The following is a 21,361-nucleotide window of genomic DNA, read 5'->3' on the forward strand; positions in this document are numbered from 1 at the left end:
AGGTATAAGTGGTGGGTGCATGGAAAACACAGCCAGGGTGGTGGTGGAGGGTAATGCATCAGGAATATTTAATGGACTCTTAGATAGCCACACAGATGAAAGAAAAATGGGGTGGTTATGTGGGAGTGAAGGGTCAGACAGACGGACATACTTTATTGATCCCGAGGGAAATTGGGTTTCGTTACAGTCGCACCAACCAAGAATAGTGTAGAAATATAGCAATATAAAACCATAAATAATTAAATAATAATAAGTAAATTATACCAAGCGGAAATTAGTCCAGGACCAGCCTATTGGCTCAGGGTGTCTGACACTCAGAGGGAGGAGCTGTAAAGTCTGATGGCCACAGGCAGGAATGACTTCCTATGACACTCAGTGTTACATCTCGGTGGAATGAGTCTCTGGCTGAACGTACTCTTGTGCCTAACCATACATTATGGAGTGGATGGGAGACATTGTCCAAGATGGCATTCAGCTTGGACAGCATCCTCTTTTCAGACACCACCGTCAGAGAGTCCAGTTCCACCCCCACAACATCACTGGCCTTACGAATGAGTTTGTTGATTCTGTTGGTGTCTGCTACCCTCAGTCTGCTGCCCCAGCACACAACGGCAAACATGATAGCACTGGCCACCACAGATTAAAAGGATCAGCACAGCATCGTGGACTGAATGGCCTGAAATGTTCTGCAATACCACAACAGAATCGGTGAAAACAATAATGGTAACTGACACAGACTAATTTAAAACGTCCCATCTGTGTCTGGGATATTTATCTGCTGCAGTGCCCGGTCGTGCTCTAGTGTTCAATGTTCTGTACATTTGGGGTCGACCACGGGCGTTGCATCCCAGCTGTCTAGCCAGGGCAGTACAGTATGGAGAGCAAGCTGCTGCCCCTCACCACACAGCCGATGAATCCAAAGGAACCGCACAGCCTGATACAAATTGGCATCAGCAGCGTCACAGAAGTCAGCGTTGAGCTCCATGTAGGATCGCCTTGGGGACTCCCACTCCGGATTTTCCCCCGGGGTTTACTCCCGAAGCCTTCCTCAAGGCAGCCGAAGTTTGAGATCCAAGTTTTCCTTTTCCCAGGTGAGCTGCCAACCACGGCTGATGAGCCCCATCGGATGTTGGATGCTGCGGTAGGGTAACGGTTAGTGTAACTCTATAGTTAGCAATCCTGTCGTGCGAGGCCCCTTGGGTAAGAGTGACCATAATATGGTGGAATTCTTCATTAAGATGGAGAGTGACATAGTTAATTCAGAAACAAAGGTTCTGAACTTAAAGAAGGATAACTTTGAAGGTATGAGACGTGAATTAGCTAAGATAGACTGGCAAATGATACTTAAAGGGTTGACGGTGGATATGCAATGGCAAGCATTTAAAGATCGGATGGATGAACTAAAACAATTGTTCATCCCAGTTCAGCAAAAGAATAAACCAGGGAAGGTAGTGCAACCGTGGCTGACAAGGGACATTAGGGATAGTATCAAGTCCAAAGAAGAAACATATAAATTAGCAAAAAAAAGCGGCACACCTGAGGACTGGGAGAAATTCAGAGACCAGCAGAGGAGGACAAAGGGCTTAATTAGGAAAGGGAAAAAAGATTATGAGAGAAAGCTGGCAGGGAACATAAAAACTGACTGTAAAAGCTTTTATAGATACGTGAAAAGAAAAAGATTAGTCAGGACAAATGTAGGTCCTTTACAGTCAGAAACAGGTGAATTGATCATAGGGAACAAAGACATGGCAGACCAATTGAATAACTACTTTGGTTCTGTCTTCACTAAGGAGGACATAAATAATCTTCCGGAAATAGTAAGGGACCAAGGGTCTAGTGAGATGGAGGAACTGAGGGAAATACATGTTAGTAGGGAAGTGGTGTTAGGTAAATTGAAGGGATTAAAGGCAGATAAATCCCCAGGGCCAGATGGTCTGCATCCCAGAGTGCTTAAGGAAGTAGCCCAAGAAATAGTGGATGCATTAGTGACAATTTTTCAAAACTCCTTAGATTCTGGATTAGTTCCTGAGGATTAGAGGGTGGCTAATGTAACCCCACTTTTTAAAAAAGGAGGGAGAGAGAAATCGGGGAATTATAGACCGGTTAGTCTGACATCGGTGGTAGGGAAAATGCTAGAGTCAATTATCAAAGATGTGATAACAGCACATTTGGAAAGAGGTGAAATCATCGGACAAAGTCAGCATGGATTTGTGAAATGAAAATCATGTCTGACGAATCTTATAGAATTTTTTGAAGATGTAACTAGTAGAGTGGATAGGGGAGAGCCAGTGGATGTGGTATATCTAGATTTTCAAAAGGCTTTTGACAAGGTCCCACACAGGAAATTAGTGTGCAAACTTAAAGCACACGGTATTGGGGGTATGGTATTGATTGGCAGACAGGAAGCAAAGAGTGGGAGTAAACGGGACCTTTTCGGAATGGCAGGCAGTGACTAGTGAGGTACTGCAAGGCTCAGTGCTGGGACCCCAGTTGTTTACAATATATATTAATGATTTAGACAAGGGAATTAAATGCAGCATCTCCAAGTTTGCGGATGACATGAAGCTGGGCGGCGGTGTTAGCTGTAAGGAGGATGTTAAGAGGATGCAGGGTGACTTGGATAGATTAGGTGAGTGGGCAAATTCATGGCAGATGCAATTTAATGTGGATAAATGTGAGGTTATCCACTTTGGTTGCAAGAACAGGAAAACAGATTATTATCTGAACGGTGGCCGATTAGGAAAAGGGGAGGTGCAACGAGACCTGGGTGTCATTGTACACCAGTCATTGAAGGTGGGCATGCAGGTACAGCAGGCGGTGAAAAAGGCAAATGGTATGTTGGCAATCATAGCAAAAGGATTTGAGTACAGGAACAGGGAGGTTCTACTGCAGTTGTACAAGGCCTTGGTGAGACTGCACCTAGAGTATTGTGTGCAGTTTTGGTCCCCTAATCTGAGGAAAGACATTCTTGCCATAAAGGGAGTACAGAGAAGGTTCACCAGATTGAGTCCTGGGATGGCAGGACTTTCATATGAAGAAAGACTGGATCGACTAGGCTTATACTCACTGGAAGTTAGAAGATTGAGGGGGGAATCTTATTGAAATGGATAAAATTCTAAAGGGATTGGACAGGCTAGATGCAGGAAGGTTGTTTCCGATGTTGGGGAAGTCCAGAACGAGGGGTCACAGTTTAAGAATAAAGGGGAAGCCTTTTAGGACCGAGATGAGGAAAAACTTCTTCACACAGAGAGTGGTGAATCTGTGGAATTTTCTGCCACAGGAAACAGTTGAGGCCGGTTCATTGGCTATATTTAAGAGGAAGTTAGATATGGCCCTTGTGGCTAAAGGGATCAGGGGATATGGAGAGAAAGCAGGTACAGGGTTCTGAGTTGGATGATCAGCCATGATCATACTGAACGGTGGTGCAGGCTCAAAGGGCCGAATGGCCTACTCCTACACCTGCTTTCTATGTTTCTAACAGCTCAGGACGTTCCGAAGTCTGGAGGTTCAATTCCAGCGCCGGGCTGTAAGAAGTCTCTGTATGTCCTTCCTGGGGAACGCACAGCTTTTGTGTGGGTTTCCCAGGGTGCTCCGTATCCCAGGCATACTGAGCAGGTTAACTGGTTATTGTAAATTGTCCCATGATCAAGTTAGGGACAGAGTCAGGATATCCCATTGTAAAAGCCAATGGAATCTGACGTCCCCTGACTGTGAGGCAGCTAATTATACAATCCAGAACGGCGGGTGTGGAGACAGGCCTTGCCTGTTCGTTCCCTGCCACTGGAGAAACTTCCTGGTGATGCCACACAGCTGTCAGCGTTGCTGCAGTAACACTTTCCATCTTCTCCCAAACAAACAATGTGCAAACCTGGCAAGGGCCATTAAAATGCTGTCATCCGAAGGCTGGGTGTGTCTGGAGAAACTCCAGGCTCACCCCCTCCTCCCTGACAGCATGGAAGGAGGCTGTTCAGCTAATCGTGCCCAGTTTCAAAGTTCAAACCAGCACAGACAGAGTGCCTGGCTAACACGAGGCGTTCAGAGGTAAGTATACAGGGTTGTCAGAGGTAAGTTTTTTTATATGGAGAGTGGTGGGTGTGTGCAGGAAAGAGGCAGATACACTATAGAGAGTTAAAAACCTTTCAACAGATGTATGATGACGAGCATATGGTGTCTTTGGAGAGGGTGTAGAAGACAATCACCAGGGTGTTTCCTGGGCTGGAGTGTTTAGGAGAGCTCAAGTAAACAGATTTTTTTTCTAGAGCATTGGAGGCTAAAAGGTGTCCTGGTAGAGGCACTGTATATGAAATTTTGAGAAAAACTGATAGAGTAGACAGTCTTTCTCCCAGGTGAAAAGGACTAATACCAGAGGGCAAAGGTTTAAGGTGAAAGGTGAAAAGTTTAAAGGAGAAGTTCAAAGGAGAGGGAAGGAGTTTAAAGGCAAGTTTCTTTTTACACAGAAAGTGGCAGATGCCTGGATCCTGTTACCAAGGCAGATGTTTGAAGTAAATATTATATTAATGTATAAACACAAGAGATTCTACAGAAATCTTGAGCAACACGCACAAATTGCTGGAGGAACTCAGCGTCTGGCAGCACCTACGAAAGAGAATAAACAGTTGGCACCCCGCTCCAGGGATCTTCAACTGGACTGAAAAGGAGGGGTGGCAGAAAGCAGAATAAGAGGAAGAGGAATTACGGGACAAGTACGAGCTGGCAGGTGATAGGTGACACCGGGTGAGAGGGGAAGGTAGGTGGGTGAGGGGGAGGGGATAGTTGAAAGAAATGAAGAGGAGGGTATCTGATGGGCTGGACTATGGAAGAAAGGGAAGGAGCATTCAGACAGACACATGAAAATTTGCATCATCCTGGGAGACAAGTGAGGTACCAGAAGATAGCTAATTGTGTTCCAAAGTTTAAGCGAGGCTATAAAAATAAGCCAGGACATTATAGGCCCATAAATCAAATACTGAGTACAGGAGTTGGGATGTTGTACCAGATGTCGGTGAGGCCTAATTTGGAGCATTGCGTGCCTGCAGGAAAGATGTAAATAAGGTTGAAAGAGTACAGAGAAAATTTACAAGGATGTTGCTGCATCCTTGTAAATTCATGTTGTATCCATGTTGCGTGCAGTTATAAGAAAAGATTGAATAGGTTAGGACTTTATTCCTTGAATGTAAAAGATTGATCGAGGTATACAAAATTATGAGGGGTATAGAAAGGGTAAATGCAAGCAGGCTTTTTGCACTGAGGATGGGTGGGACTACCCTTAAGGTCAAGGGTTAAGGGTGTGTTATGCCCTGGGTAAAATTTTTACTGCTGTGCTGCAGCTATTTCACTTTACCAGTTCTGTAAGAGCAGTGTTTCTGGAAACGTCCGGTAAAAAGGGGTTTCAGGTGAAAGGTGAAATGGTTGAAGGGAAAATGAGGGGAAATTTCTTCTCTCAGAGGGTGGTGAGAGTATGGAACGAGCTGCCAGCACAAGTGGCACATGTGAGCTCGATTTCAACGTTTAAGAGAAGTTTGGATAGGTACATGGATGGTAGGGGTATGGAGGGCTATGGTCCAAATGCAGGTTGATGGGAGTAGGCAGTCTAAATGGTTCAGTTTGGACTAGATGGGCTGAGGGAGCCTGTTTCTGTGCTGTCCTTTTCTATGACTCCATGAGTCTAGGTGGGGAATGGAGTGATATGGACCATGTGTGGCAGATGGAATGAATACAAACTGGCATCATGGTCTGCACAGATGTGATGGGCAGAAGGCCCTGTTCCTTTCCTGTAACTTCCTATGCTCCAAGATATATTATACCTTATATGTCAAAACCTCCGGCTCAGGTGTCACAGAAGTCCATAGATGTTACTGAAGTCACTAGAGACTCGAGCATATTTCTACAGATGTACCGTGGAGAGTATTCTGATGTTGCATCTTCGTCTGGTATGAAGGCGCTAATGCACAGGATCGGAAAAGCTGCAAAGGGTTGCAAACTCCATCATGGGCACCAGCCTTCCCACCATCCAGGACATCTTTAAAAGGTGCATCCATCATGAAGGAGCCCTGCCACCCAGGACATGCTCTCCTCTCATTGCTACCATGAAAGAGGAGGCACAGGAGCCTCGAGACAAGAACAATGATTTCAGAGGAGCCTTCTCTGCACTGCCTTCAGATTTCTGAACAGACAATGACCAAGCCCATGATAATATAAAATTGTATCTTACAGTATGTTTAATGTATACATAACAACACATTTCACAACATCTACCAGTGATAATAAACTTGATTCTGATTCCTCTGCTGACATGGACATTATTTAAACATTTTACTTCCATCTGTCTCAAATTAGCTTTCAAGAAAATCATACCTGTCGTGGTGACCTGGGTGGTCAGGGGCTGGGTCTGCAAACTCCCCGAGATCCCGTAGAGATGGATGATGTATCGGGTGGAGGGACGGAGACCACTGATGAGATACACTCGCTTCTCACTGGCCACCGTGATGTTCCGGGTCTCCTGCGATCCCTGGACCCTGTACTGGATGAGGAAGGTGTCAAAGGTCCTGTCTGTGGTCCAGGAGAGGCGGACAGAGTTCGATGTGACGGTCGGGGTTGACAGGGTGCCCAGTCTTACCGGCGATGGGGCATCTTTGTCCTCAGGATCTGAAACAGCGAGGTTGAGGTGTGAGGAGACATGGATTTCACTACAACACACACACAGCAAGTGGGAGCAGAGACTGCCAACCTTCAGAATTGGCTTCCAACACGCCGTTTGAGGCCCCTGACAGAAATTGTTAGTCCACAGGAAGTAAGCAACTAAATGAACTAAGTGAACATTACAAAAATATCACCTAATCTGTGATGATTCTTTACACTAACAGCTAGCTTCTCCGATGCAGGAAATGGTCCTGAGCACATCTGCCAGTCTACAGGTGAGTTCCTGGACGGACAATTACAGAGGGGGTGGGGGAGGGTGAGGGGGAAGGGGGGAAGGGGAGGGGGAGGGGGAATGGGGGAATGGGAGAAGAGAATGAGAATGAGGGAGAGAATTTGAGGGAGAGCAAGAGATGGAGACAGAGATTGACATTCAGAGGGATCGGACTGCTCCACAGTACCTGTCGTGGTGACCTGGATGGAGAGGGGCTGGGTCTGCAAACTCCCTGAGATCCCGTAGAGATGGATGATGTATCTGGTGGAGGGACGGAGACTACTGATGAGGTACACTTGTTTTCCGCCGGTCACCGTGATGTTCCGGGTCTCCTGTGACCCCTGAACCCTGTACTGGATGAGGAAGGTGTCAAAGGTCCTGTCTGTGGTCCAGGAGAGGCGGACAGAGTTCGATGTGACGGTCGGGGTTGACAGGGTGCCCAGTCTTACCGGCGATGGGGCATCTTTGTCCTCAGGATCTGAAACAGCGAGGTTGAGGTGTGAGGAGACATGGATTTCACTACAACACACACACAGCAGGCGGGAGCAGAGACTGCCAACCTTCAGAATTGGCTTCCAACACGCCGTCTGAGGCCCCTGACAGAAATTGTTAGTCCACAGGAAGTAAGCAACTAAATCTGCTTCAGGACATTAAAAATGAGTGAGCTGGACCGAGTGAACATTACAAAAATATCACCTAATCTGTGATGATTCTTTACACTAACAGCCAGCTTTTCCGATGCAGGAAATGGTCCTGAGCACATCTGCCAGTCTACAGGTGAGTTCCTGGACGGACAATTACAGAGGGGGTGGGGGAGGGTGAGGGGGAAGGGGGGGTGGGGGAGGGTGAGGGGGAGGGGAGGGGGAAGGGGAGGGGGAGGGGGGGAGGGGGAGGGGGAATGGGAGAAGGGAATGAGAATGAGAGAGAGAATTTGAGAGAGAGAGAATGTGAGGGAGAGAGAGAGATGGAGACAGAGATTGACATTCAGAGGGATCGGACTGCTCCACAGTACCTGTCGTGGTGACCTGAGTGGTGAGGGGCTGGGTCTGCAAACTCCCCGAGATCCCGTAGAGATGGATGATGTATCTGGTGGAGGGACGGAGACCACTGATGAGATACACTCGCTTCCCACCGGCCACCGTGATGTTCCGGGTCTCCTGTGACCCCTGAACCCTGTACTGGATGAGGAAGGTGTCAAAGGTCCTGTCTGTGGTCCAGGAGAGGCGGACAGAGTTCGATGTGACGGTCGGGGTTGACAGGGTGCCCAGTCTCTCCAGCGATGGGGCATCTTTGTCCTCAGGATCTGAAACGGAGAGGTTGAGGCATGAAGAGTCACGGATTTCACTACAACCCACACACAGCAGAAGGCAGCAGAGATTGCCAACCTTCAGAATTGGCTTCCATATGACCAGGAGCAGAGTAAGTCCATTTGGCCCATCGAGTATGCTCCACCATTCCATCATGGTTGATCCATTTTACTCTCAGCCCCAATCTCCTGCCTTCCACACCCTCCCAGCCCAAATCTCTTCATGATCTGACTTATCAAGAATCCATCACCCTCTGCCTTAAACACACAAAAACATTTCACAGCTGCCTGTGGCAAAGAATTCCATAGATCCTCCACTCTTTGCATAAAGAAATTCCACCTCATCTCCATTCTAAAAGGATGCCCCTTTATTTTGAGGCACTCCACCAGAGGAAACATCCTCTCCATATCCACTCTATCAAGGCCTTTCACCATTTGATGGGTTTCAATTCGGTCAGTACTCATTTTTCTGAATTCTAGTAAATACAGGCCTGGAGCCATCAAATGCTCTTAATATGACAAGCCATCTTGTCCTGGAATCATTTAGTGAATCTCCTTTGAACCCTCTTCAGTTTCAGCACATCCCTTCTAAAATCAGGGGCTCAGAACCCCAAGTGTGGCCTCACCAGTGCTTTACTGCATCTCAAAATTACATCCATTTGAAATGGATGCTAACATCGCGTTTGTCTTCCTCACCACTAATTCAAACCACAAATTAACCTGTAGGAAATCCTGCACAAGGACTTTTAAGACCCTTTGCACCTCAGATTTCTGTATTTTCTCTCCAGTCAGAATAAAGTAAACCCTTTCATTTCTTCTACCAAAGTGCATGACCATACACTTCCCAACACTGTATTCCATCTGCCACTTCATTGCCCATTTCTCCTCATCTGTCTAAATCCTTCTGTAGCCTCAAAACTACCTGCTGCTCCACCTATCTTCGTATCATCTCCAAACTTTGTAACAAAGCCATCAATTCCATCATCCAAATCATTGACATATAATGTAGAGAGGATCAGACCCAACACAGACCCCTGTGGGACACCACTAGTCACAAGCAGCCAGCCAGAAAAGGCTCCCTTTATTCCCACTCTTAGCCTCCTGCCAATCAGCCACTGCTTTACCCATACTAGAATCTTTCCTGTGATACCATGGGCTCGTAGCTTGTTAAGCAGCCTCATGTGTGGCACCTTGTCAACGGCCTTCTGAAAATCCAGGTACACACATTAACCGATTCTCCATTGCTTATCCTGCTTGTTACTTCTTCAAAGAATTCCAACAAAGTTGTCAGGCAAGATTTTCCTTTGAAGAAACCATGTCTATTTTATCATGTATCCCTGAAACGACATCCTTAACAATCAACTCCAAAATATTCCCAACCACTGGGGTCAGACTAACTGGCCTAAAGTTTCCTTTCTTCTGCTTCTCTCCCTTCTTGAAGAGTGGAGTGACATTTGCAATTTTCTATTCTTCTGGAACCATCTGATTGGCCTATCAGAGTTCTCTTTGGGAACTAGTTGACTTGATCAGCATTTCTGATCTGCTTATTGTTCACGATTGCACTTTAAAAAAATCTAGTGATTCTTGAAAGATCTTTACTAATGCCACCACAATCTCTTCAGCCACCTCTTTCAGAACCCTGGGATGTACACCATCTGGTCCAGGTGACTTATCTACCTTCAGATCTTTCAGTTTTCCAAGAACCTTCTCTCTAGTTATGGTAACATCACACACTTCATGACCCCTGACTTCCACCATACTGCTGGTGTCTTGCACATTGAAGGCTGATGCAAAATACTTATTCAGTTCATCCACCATTTCATTGACCCCCATTACTACCTCTTTAGCATATTTTCCAGCGATCTGATATCCACTCTTGCCTCTCTTTTACACTTTATGCATCTGAAGAAACTTTGGTATCCTCTTTATTATTATCAGCTAGTTTACTTTTGGATTCCATCTTTACCTTAATGACTTTTTAGTTGCCTTCTTTTCGTATTTAAAAACTTCCCAATCCCGCAACTTCCTTCTAATTTTTGCTCTATTATATACCCTCTCTTTAGTTTATATGTTGCCTTTGACTTCCTTTGTTGTCACCACCATTGTGTCATCTTGCCTTTAGAATACTTCTTCCTCTTTGGGATGTATATATCCTTCCGAATTGCTTTCAGAAATTCCTGCCATTGCTGCTCTGCCGTCTTCCTTGCCAGTGTTCTTTTCCAATCAATTTCAGTCAACTCCTCTCTCATGCCTCTGTAATTTCCTTTACTCATGTGATTCTAGCTTCTTCTTCTCAAATTTCAGGGTGAATTCGATCATATTATGACATATGTATAGTCAGGTGACAATAAACTTGAACTTGAAAGGTTACGGGTAGCTGACAGAAGAATGGTGTTGAGAGGGATAATAAATCACCACGAAAGAGTGGCACAGCAATCTTGATCAGCCTTATTCTGTTCCTATGTCTAACTTTGCCTATGGCCTATGCCTGAAATTTAACAAGTTAAAAGATATTTTGATCACAATTTGAAAGATTTTCCAGGTGCTGCCAAAAGCAAAGTATTCCTACTGTTGGGACTGGATTTCAGGAGTGAACCCAGAGGGCAAAAGTGTTTTGAGATTTTTTGTTGCAAATTACAATGATGCTGAAAACTTTCATTTAAACCAAGGTTTTGTTAGGCAGGGTCTCCAGGAGGCAACTAATTTCAATTCTTCCTCCCATTCCCACACCGACAGGATAGTCCTTGGCCTCCTCTGCTACCACGGTGAGGCCACTCTCAGGTTGGAGGAGCAACACTTTATAGTCACTTAGCTTCCAACCTGATGGCATTAACATCAATTTCTCTAACTTCTGGTAAATTCTGCCCCTCCCTCCTTCTCAAATTTCAGGGTGAATTTGGTCATATTATGATCTCTTGCCCCTAAGGGTTCCTTTACTTTAAGCTCGCTAAGCAATTTTGGTTCATTGAACAACATCCGATAGCTGATCCCCCCCCCTCCCCCCCGTGGGCTCAACCATGAGGTACTCTAAACATCCATCTTTCAGGGATTCTAGAAAGTCTCCCTCTTGGAATCCCTCACCAACCCGATTTTCCCAATTTACCTGCGTATTAAAGCATTGGCCGATTTGTAGGAGACAGTGAGTGGAAGAAAAGGCTCCTTTTCTGGTTGGCTGCCAGTGACTAGTGGTGTTCTGCAGGGGTTGGTGTTGGGACCATTTCTTTTAATGCAGGTTAAGTCGGTGGTGAGGAAGGCTAATGGAAAGTTAGCATTCATTTAAAGAGGTCTGGAATATAAGAGCAGGGATGTGATGCTGAGACTTTATAAGGTACTGGTGAGGCCTCATCTTGAGTATTGTGAATAGTTTTGGGCTCCTTGTCTAAGAAAAGATGTGCTGGCATTGGAGAAGTTTCGAAGGAGGTTCACAAGGATGATTCCGGGAATGAAAGGGTTGTCATACGAGGGATGTTTGATAGCTCTGGGTCTGGATGAGGGTGGATCTCATTGAAACCCTTTGAATGTTGAAAGGCCTAGACAGAGTTGATGTGGAAAGGATGTTTCCCATGGTTGGAAAGTCTAGGACAAGAGGGCACAGCCCCAGGATAGAGGGGAGTCCATTCAAAACAGAGATGCAGGGAAATTTCTTCAGCCAGAAGGTGGTGAATTTGTGGAATTTGTTGCCACCTGCAGCTGTGGAAGCCAGGTCATTGGATGTTTTTAAGGCAGAGATTGATAGGTTCTTGACTGGACATGGGATTAAAGGCCATGGAGTGGGGTTGAGGAGGGGGAAAAAAGGCAATGATTGAATGGCAGAGCAGGCTCGATGGGCCAAATGGCCTAATTCTCCATGATGATTGTAACATTGCCCTTTTGGCAAGCATTTTCTATCTGCTGTTGTGATTTGTAGACCACATCCTTGCAACTCTTTAGAGGTCTGTATATAACTCCCATCTGGGTCTTTTTACCCCTGCAGTTCCTTCTCTCTATGCACAACAATTCAACACCTTCTGCCCTATGTCACCTCCTTTTAACTTCACTTTTTTTTTGTAATTTTATTTTTTATTTAAGTTCATCATCAAACAAACATTTCCATAAGATGTATTTCAGACGTTGTACATATATATCATATAATCATATATATCACAAATCTCCACTAAGTATTTATCTGAGGTACACACTTATAGAAAAGAGTGGAAAGAAAAAAAAAGCCAAAGGAAAGAACTCTGTACAAGTAGGGAGTGATTTTTTTAACAACATATTCATTGATTTGTGAGAATAAAATCAGGCCTATGAGGCATTATGTAGTTAAACCATTTTTCCCAGTATGAATCAAATTGTTCCAGCTTATGATTAACAGATGCAGTTATCTTCTCCATTTTGTAAATGTCCATTTCCATCCATGTATTTAAAGTTGGGCTCTCCCGTGATAACCATTTCCTAGTAAGAGTCTTTTTACCAGCCACCAGCAGTATGTTCATTAAATATTTATCTCTTTTCAACCATTCTTGAGGCATATATCCAAAATATATGGTCTTACTCTCTAAGGGTATTTCACATTTAAAGATGTCTTGTAGGGCATTGTGTATCCCCCCCAATAGTTTTTGATAACAGGGCAGTCCCAAAAAAATATGATAATGATTTGCATTTTGATTTCCACAATTTCTCCAGCAAACAGGGAGGGTACTATCATAATGGGATTTCTGATTTACAGATGCGACAATATGTTAATAAGATGCTTAAAAATGTAACCAAGGCAAGTACATGCTTGATAGAGCTCTTTAGAAAAGCATATAATTCAGATAATGGTAGTAGAATCATTTCAAGCATGTATAAGGGGTTGTCAAATCTTAAAACACATTCGACTTCATACATTAAAACAAAATGGGAGAAGGAAGGAGGGATAATTATATCTGAGGAAGAATGAACAACAATATGGAGGTATCAATGGAAGTGTACTAGTTCACAGAAATGGAGGGAGTTTGGATGGATTAACTTCACTTTTTACCAACAGAGCAATGTCACCCCTTCTGCCTTCCTGCCTACACTGTATATCCTTGGCCATTGAGCTCCCAACTATAACCTTCTTTCAGCCATGAATCAGTGATGCCCACAACATTGTACTTGCCAGTCTGTAGCTGTGCTACGAGTTCATCGACCTTACTCCATATACTGCACATATTCAAATAAAACACGTTCAGACCTGTATTCCCCTTTTTTGATTTTGTCTGCCTTTTACATTGCAACTCATTCTGTTGGCTGCAATTTTGCCCTCTCCTCACTACACATTGCCTCGGCTTGTAAACCCACTACCTCATCTTTAGCACTATCACTCTGGTTCCTAATTTATGCCCACCCGAACAACTCTAGGATATTGGACCCTCTCGGGTTCAGGTGTAATCCGTCCTTCCCCAGGAGAGATCCCAATGATCCATAAATCTGAACACCAGCCCCCTGCACCAGTTCCTCAGCTACACATTCGCCTGCCAAACCATCTTTTTCTTACCCTCACTGGCACGTGGCACAGGCAGCAATCCAGAGATTACAGCTCTCTACCTAGCTCCCTAGAATCTCTCTTCAAGACCTCCTCACCTTGTCTTCCTATGTCATTGGTGTCAATTTGTACCAAAAGGCTGCTCTCCTTTGCCCCAAGGATGCCACAGACATGATCTGATCCTGGCACCAGGGAGGCAACATACCATCCGGATGTCTCCATTGCTCCCACAGAACCTCGTCTGTGTTTCTCTGACTAAGGACTCTCCTATCAACATTGCAGTCCTCTTCACCTCTCTACTCTTCTGAGCCACAGCACCAGACTCTATCCCAGTCACTGTGGCTCCCCTGGTAGATCGTCCCCCTCAATATTATTTAAAGTTAAATACTTATTATTGAGGGGAACGGTCACAACTGTGCATTCTCCTTTCTTCTCCTGACAGTCACCCAGTTACCTGTCCCCCTGTAGCTCCTGTCTATCACCTCCTCATTCTCCCAGTCCGAGTTGAAGGTCATCGACCTGCAGCTGCAGTTCCTTAATACGTTCTTTCAAGAGCTGCAGCTTGGTGCACCTGGTCTCCCAGACTTCCCAAATCCCACACACAGTACAAAACACTGTTCCTGGAGCCATTCTCACTCATCTATACACTAATAGATGAGGAATGAAGAGGAGGAAGGGAGGGAGAGAGAGGGAAAGAGGGAGGGGGAGAGGGAGAGGGAGAGAAAGTTCCAAGACAGTTTACCTCACCCAAGCCTGCTGAGCCAAAGCTACTCTAAAGACTGGCACATTCAAAAGATTGGCCTCTTTGTTTGCACTTGAATTGTTGGCCCTTTCTGATGAATCCCTCTTGCTGATAGGTTGCTCCTCAAATCAGAAAAACTGCTGCAAAGCTCTGCCTTCAAAATCTCGATCGCCACTCTGATTAAAAAGTAGCTGTTTTCACACGCCCCTGGTGTGGATTGTCCAACTCAGAGAAAACTGGCTTGAAGCTCTGCTTTTTAAATCTTCAGCATGGATCTGACTAAAAAGTAGCTCTTTTTACACAATGCTGCCAATGCTGCCTTCTGGTGTTGATTGTCCAACTCCAACACATTGTCTGAGTTGTTAGTTCACAGGATGTAAACAACTGAAGACTGTTTCAGAACATTAAAAATGAGTGAGTTAGACCACGTGTACATTACAAGAACATCACCTAATTTGTGACAATTCTTTACACTAATTCTCAAATTCTCCAGTGCAGGAATAGTCTGCGGCCAGCTGCCAGTCTATAGGCGAGTCCTTGAATGGACAATTACAGAGACAGAGACAGAGAGAAAGACTGAGAAGGTCATATTCACATTGAGAGCATTGGACATTGAGGATCGGACTGCTCCACAGTACCTGCAGTGGTGACCTGGGTGGAGAGGGGCTGGGTCTGCAAACTCCCCGAGATCCCGTAGAGATGGATGATGTATCTGGTGGAGGGACGGAGACCACTGATGAGGTACACTCGCTTCCCTCCGGCCACCGTGATGTTCCGGGTCTCCTGCGACCCCTGAACCCTGTACTGGATGAGGAAGGTATCAACAGTCCTGTCTGTGGTCCAGGAGAGGCGGACAGAGTTCGATGTGATGGTTGACGTTGACAGGGTGCCCAGTTTCACGAGTGATGGGGCATCTTTGTCCTCACCAGCTGAAATGGAGAGGTTGAGGTGTGAGGACCCTTACACAATGCCTCAGATATGTTCTCATCAACACCTGATACAACTTCAACATAATATCCAACTCCTGTACTCAGTACTCCGAGTATTAAGGCCAATGCGCCAAGAGTTCTCTTAATTGTTCTGTCATTGGCAGGTTTTCTCTCAGCAGCTTGAGGCCCGTGTTCTCTGCCCTTACGACAGTCCTCTGAGTCTCTAGGCTTGACTAAGCCAATAGTTGTCTGACCACAGACCATAACATTATGTCTAATTGATTATAGCACATCATATTCTTGGGTGTTTGGATGCATGACCCATACCACCAATTCAGGATCAGTTATTACCCCTCAACCAGTTTTCAGTGGGAGTCTTTGATTGGACAGTGGCACAGTTTGAAATTCCTAATCTCCATAAAAGACAGGTACCATCTAGCGGAGCAGTCGTCATCTGAGTGGTCTGAGTCAGAGTGGTAAGGCTTTGCTCAATAGGCTTTGGTGAGAACAGGCAGAGACGAGTAGGTTTATTTCTTACTTCTTACTTCTTATTCTTATTTAGCTCTTGACAGTAAAGGGGGTATGTCTACAGAGCCCGTGTTCTCTTCTGGGTGTCAGATGTGGGATTTCCAGGAGACTTGCAGCCTCCCCAACAGCCACATCTACACCAGGTGCGTCGAGGTGCAGCTCCTTAGAGACTGTGTAAGGGAACTGGAGCTGCAGCTCGATGACCTTCAGTTTTTTAGGGAAAGTGAAGCAGTGATAGACAGGAGCTACAGGGAAGTAGTCACCCCAAGGCTACAGGAGACAGCAAAATGGGTGACTTTCAGGAGAGGGAAGGGAGAATGACATAAAGTGGAGTGCACTCCCATGGCTGTGCACCTCAACAATAAGTTCTCCATTTTGAGCACAGTTGGGAGGGACAACCTACCTGGGGGAAGCAACAGCGACAGTGCCTCTGGCACTGAGTCTGGCCCTGTGGCTCAGAAGGGTAGGGAACTGAATGGATGGCAGCAGTAATAGGGGACTTTATAGTTTGAGGGACAGATAGGCAATTCTGTGCATGCAATAAAGAAACATGGACGGTAGTTTGCCTCCCAGGTGTAAGGGTCTGTGATGTTTCTGAACACGTCCACAACATCCTAAAAAGAGAGGGTGTAGCCAGAAGTCATGGTACATATTAGCACCAATGACATAGGTAGAAAAACTGAGGAGATCCTGAAAAAAGAATACACGGCCCCCTCTCCCACACCCCTCCCTGTCCACGACCCCCTCTCCCACACTCCTCCCTGCCCACGACCCTCTCTCCCACACACCTCCCTGCCCACGACCCCCTCTCCCACACTCCTCCCTGCCCACGATCCCCTCTTCCACACTCCTCCCTGCTCACGACCCCCTCTCCCACACTCCTCCCTGCCCACGACCCCCTCTCCCACACCTCCCTGCCCACGACCCCCTCTCCCACACCCCTCCCTGCCCACGACCCCCTCTCCCACACCCCTTCCTGCCCATGACCCCCTCTTCCACACTCCTCCCTGCTCACGACCCCCTCTTCCACACTCCTCCCTGCTCACAACCCCCTCTCCCACACTCCTCCCTGCCCACGACCCCCTCTCCCACAACCCCCTCTCCCACACCCCTCCCTGCCCACGACCCCCTCTCCCACACCCCTCCCTGCCCACGACCCCCTCTTCCACATTCCTCCCTGCTCACGACCCCCTCTCCCACACTCCTCCCTGCCCATGACCCCCTCTCCCACATCCCTCCCTGTCCACGACCCCCTCTCCCACACTCCTCCCTGCCCACGACCCCCTCTCCCACACACCTCCCTGCCCACGACCCCTCTCCCACACTCCTCCCTGCCCACGACCCCCTCTTCCACACTCCTCCCTGCTCACGACCCCCTCTCCCACACTCCTCCCTGCCCACGACCCCCTCTCCCACACCTCCCTGCCCACAACCCCCTCTCCCACACTCCTCCCTGCCCACGACCCCCTCTTCCACACTCCTCCCTGCTCACGACCCCCTCTCCCACACTCCTCCCTGCCCACGACCCACTCTCCCACACCTCCCTGCCCACAACCCCCTCTCCCACACCCCTCCCTGCCCACGACCCCCTCTCCCACACCCCTCCCTGCCCACAACCCCCTCTTCCACACTCCTCCCTGCTCACGACCCCCTCTCCCACACTCTTCCCTGCCCATGACCCCCTCTCCCACACCCCTCCCTGCCCACGACCCCCTCTCCCACACCCCTCCCTGCCCACGACCCCCTCTGCCACACACCTCCCTGCCCACGACCCCCTCTCCCACACTCCTCCCTGCCCACGACCCCCTCTCCCACACCCCTCCCTGCCCACGACCCCCTCTCCCACACCCCTCCCTGCCCACGACCCCCTCTGCCACACCCCTCCCTGCCCACGACCCCCTCTCCCACACCCCTCCTTGCCCCTGACACAGCCACACTCCTCTGTGTCCCTGTCTTCAGAGTATGGACAATAGTTAAACCGTATAAAGTTTGATAATAAATGTGCTTTGAACTTTAAGCAGTGAAAAAAGAGAGCAAACTAGTGAGGTAGGGAGAGGCCACTGCACAGGACTGGAAAAAGCTGCAGAACGTTGCAACCTTCAGCCATCTGCATCACATGAACCCGAAGACACACACTCAACTGCTTTAGGAACAGCTTCTCCCCCTCTGCCATCGGATTTCTGAATGGACAGTGAGCCCATGAACACTACCTCAGTACTTCTCCCTCTCTTTTTGCACGACTTATTTCATTTCACTTCTCATTGTAATTTATAGGTTTTCTTCCAATGTTTTGCAATGTTCTGCTGCTGACATGCCCTGGTGATATTAAACCTGACTCTGGTTCAGAGCCAGTGTACATGGATTCATTGTCCATTCCTAAATCTGATGTGGGTGGGGAAGAAGCTGTTGAATGTGTGCCTTCAGGCTCCTGTATCTCCTCCCTGATAGTGGAAATGAAAAGAGGGTGGTGAGGCACTTAATGATGGATGCTACCTTCTAAAGGCAACACCCTTTGAAGATGCTCTTGATGGTGTGGAGGCTTGTGCCTATGCTGGGGCTGGCATCCACACCATGCAACATTCTGACCCGTCCCTCAGAACCACTCGGAGGAGCATTGGGTTAAAATCCCTCTCACGTGGACACTTCTGATGGGTAGGATGTGGATACTGACTCTGGTATTGGTAGGCTTAAATGAATATTTCAATCAATTCCATCTCAAACTAGTTTCCAAAAAACACGTACCTGCGGTGGTGACCTGGGTGGTGAGCGGCTGGGTCTGCACAGACCCTGAGATCCCGTAGAGATAGATGATGTATCGGGTGGAGGGACGGAGATCCCCGATGAGATACACTCGCTTTCCGCCGGCCACCGTGATGTTCCGGGTCTCCTGTGATCCCTGGACCCTGTACTGGATGAGGAAGGTGTCAAAGGTCCTGTCTGTGGTCCAGGAGAGGCGGACAGAGTTCGACGTGACGCTCGCGATCGACAGGCTGCCCAGTCTCAAGGTGCTTCTGTCCGTGGTAGCTTGAGGGTAGAAACCAGAGTTATTGGTGGAGGAAAATTCAACTCAATGTACACCAAGCCCTTGGGATGGAGAGCTGAGCTCTTGTCTCACCTGGGCCTTGTAGACATGCCTCAGGAGCAGGAATCAGTCATACTATCCCTAAAGCCTCATCTATCAGTCAGTCAGGACGCTCGCTCTGATCATAAGGAAAAAGTGGAACTAGTCCGTTCGGCCCAACCAGTGTGATCCTCTATTCCATCGTGGATTTATTTTCCCTCTCAACCAGTGCCCTGCCTTCTCCTCATAACTTCTGATGCCCTGACTGTTCAAGAACCTATCATCTTCTGTGTTAAATATACCCAATGACCTGGACTCTTCTGCCGTCTGTGACAATGAATTCCGCTGATTCACCATACCCTGCTGAAGAAATTCTTCATCTCTGATCTAAATGGATGTCCCTCTATTCTGAGGCTGCACCCTTTGGTCCTCAACTCCCCCACTATTAGAAACATCTCTCCATGTCCGTTCTTTATTGACCTTTCAATATTTGATGGGGTGGGGGGGGGAAATCTCATATTCAATGAGATTCCAACACCCTCTCCAACACTTGTTTCTACATTCCAGCGAGCACAGGCCCATTCTGTTCCTCATAGATAAACCCATTCATTCTCAACATCATTCTTGTAAATGTCCTCTAGACCCTCGTCAATGGCAGCACATACTTTCATTGATATGGGGCTCAAATCTGCTCACGATACTCCAAATGTGGTCTGACCAATGAAGTGTCAACATTACATCCTTGCTTTAATATTCTTGAAATGAACACTAACATTGCATTTACCTTATGTCCCACCAACTCAGCCTTTAGTGAGTCCTTCACCAGGACTCCCTAGTCCCTTTGCACTTCCTATTTTTGAATTTTCTCCCCATTTAAAAAAATAGTCTATGCCTTTATTCCTTCTTCCAAAGTGCATGGACTGCATTGCTCTACACTGTATTCCATCCGGCACTTCTTTACCCGTTCTCCCAATCTGTCCCAGTTCCAGATTGCTTTGCTCTATCACACTCGTCAGTGCCGGGCCGCTCACTGTGTAAGTCCTTTGTTTGCATCGGGACAAATGGTTGTTTAGTTCACAACTGGCCCACAACTCAATATATGTGGGTCCAAAAAAATAATATGGGAAGACGTATGATGACTCCAGCGATGTTATGCGGGGTATGGAAATCCCCATTTAAATTGGGAAGGGGACCTGCCCAATAATGGTAGGCCTGGCCAATTGCTAAAGGGTATTGATTTAGTACTGGCCGAGACACCAGCTGCCACACAAGGAAACATTTTCAGGATCGGTCACAGTCCAAAACAAAATTGGTCAAATACTGTCCTTGAAGGGACTGATTCAAGATTCCAGCTTGTTTAATGCCATTTCCAGAATACAAGTGTAAAGGAGAACAAAATAATTGTTACTCCAGATCCGATGCAGCACAAAAGAAAAACACAATAAAAAACAATAAATATAAATACATATATATGTAGATTGAGTGCTTGTCCATAAAGTGACACTAGGCACAGGAGTGTCCGTACATAAGGTGACTGATAGGAAATGATAAAGTAGTGGTGATTGGGGGTGTGGAGGGGTGGGTTAGTGGGTCAAGGTGTTGATCAGCCTTACTGCTTGGGGAAAGTAACTATTTTTGAGTCTGGTGGTCCTGGTGTGGATGCTACGTAGCCTCCTCCCTGATGGGAGTGGGACAACCAGTCTATGAGCAGAGTGGGTGGATCCTTCATGATGTAACTGGCTCTTTTCCGGCACCTTTCTCTATCTGTGCCCTTGATGGCGGGTAGGATGGTGCCAGTGGTGCACTAGGCAGTTTTGACCACCTGCTGTCTGCCACAGTTTAGCAGCTTGTCAGGATGCCCTCTCCTGCACGTCTGAGGAACGACGATGCACGTAGTCCAGCTCTCTTCAGCCTCCTCAGAAAGCAGAGGTGTTGACAGTTTTCCTGATTGTGTAGAATCCATTCTGGGACCAGGAGAGGCTGTGTGAGATGTGCACTCCTAGGAGTTTGAAACTGGTCACCGTTTCCTCAATGTAAAGAGGGGTGTGAATGGTCCAAGTTCTCCCGAAGTGGATAACCATCTCCTTTGTCTTGCTGACATTGAGGGCGAGGTTATCTGCCGCTATAAGAGGATCACAGAGCTACAGGCAGGGAAAGCGGGGACACACAGCAATGTTCACAGCCTTGATGCTGGAGGCTGCTGTAAGTCACCTGTGTAGTACACACAAAATGCTGGAGGAATCCAGCAAATCAGAAAGCATCTATGGAAGTGAATAAATAGTCAACTTTTCAGGCCGACACCCTTCATCAGGACTGGAAAGGAAAGGGTGAGACACCAGCAGAGAAAGGTGGGGGGGGGGGGGGGGGGGAGGAGGAGGACGAGCTGAAGGGTGA

The 21,361-nt window shown here is 47.0% G+C and overlaps 1 protein-coding gene across 10 annotated transcripts in view; it reads right to left on the bottom strand.

Moving 5' to 3' along the window:
- The window catches only part of LOC140719374 (tenascin-X-like), a 212,983-nt gene that overhangs the window by 86,414 nt on the left and 105,208 nt on the right, over positions 1 to 21,361 (bottom strand). For all 10 annotated transcript variants that reach the window (XM_073034029.1, XM_073034053.1, XM_073034045.1 and 7 more), the window contains 5 exons: positions 18,649 to 18,930; positions 15,088 to 15,378; positions 7,923 to 8,213; positions 7,098 to 7,388; positions 6,355 to 6,645 (listed from right to left, as the gene is read on the bottom strand). In XM_073034029.1, coding sequence (XP_072890130.1) covers positions 6,355 to 6,645; positions 7,098 to 7,388; positions 7,923 to 8,213; positions 15,088 to 15,378; positions 18,649 to 18,930 — 1,446 coding nt within the window. The remainder of the gene's footprint in view (positions 1 to 6,354; positions 6,646 to 7,097; positions 7,389 to 7,922; positions 8,214 to 15,087; positions 15,379 to 18,648; positions 18,931 to 21,361) is intronic.

Source organism: Hemitrygon akajei, chromosome 2 (assembly GCF_048418815.1).
Source record: "Hemitrygon akajei chromosome 2, sHemAka1.3, whole genome shotgun sequence".
Taxonomy (NCBI): domain Eukaryota; kingdom Metazoa; phylum Chordata; class Chondrichthyes; order Myliobatiformes; family Dasyatidae; genus Hemitrygon; species Hemitrygon akajei.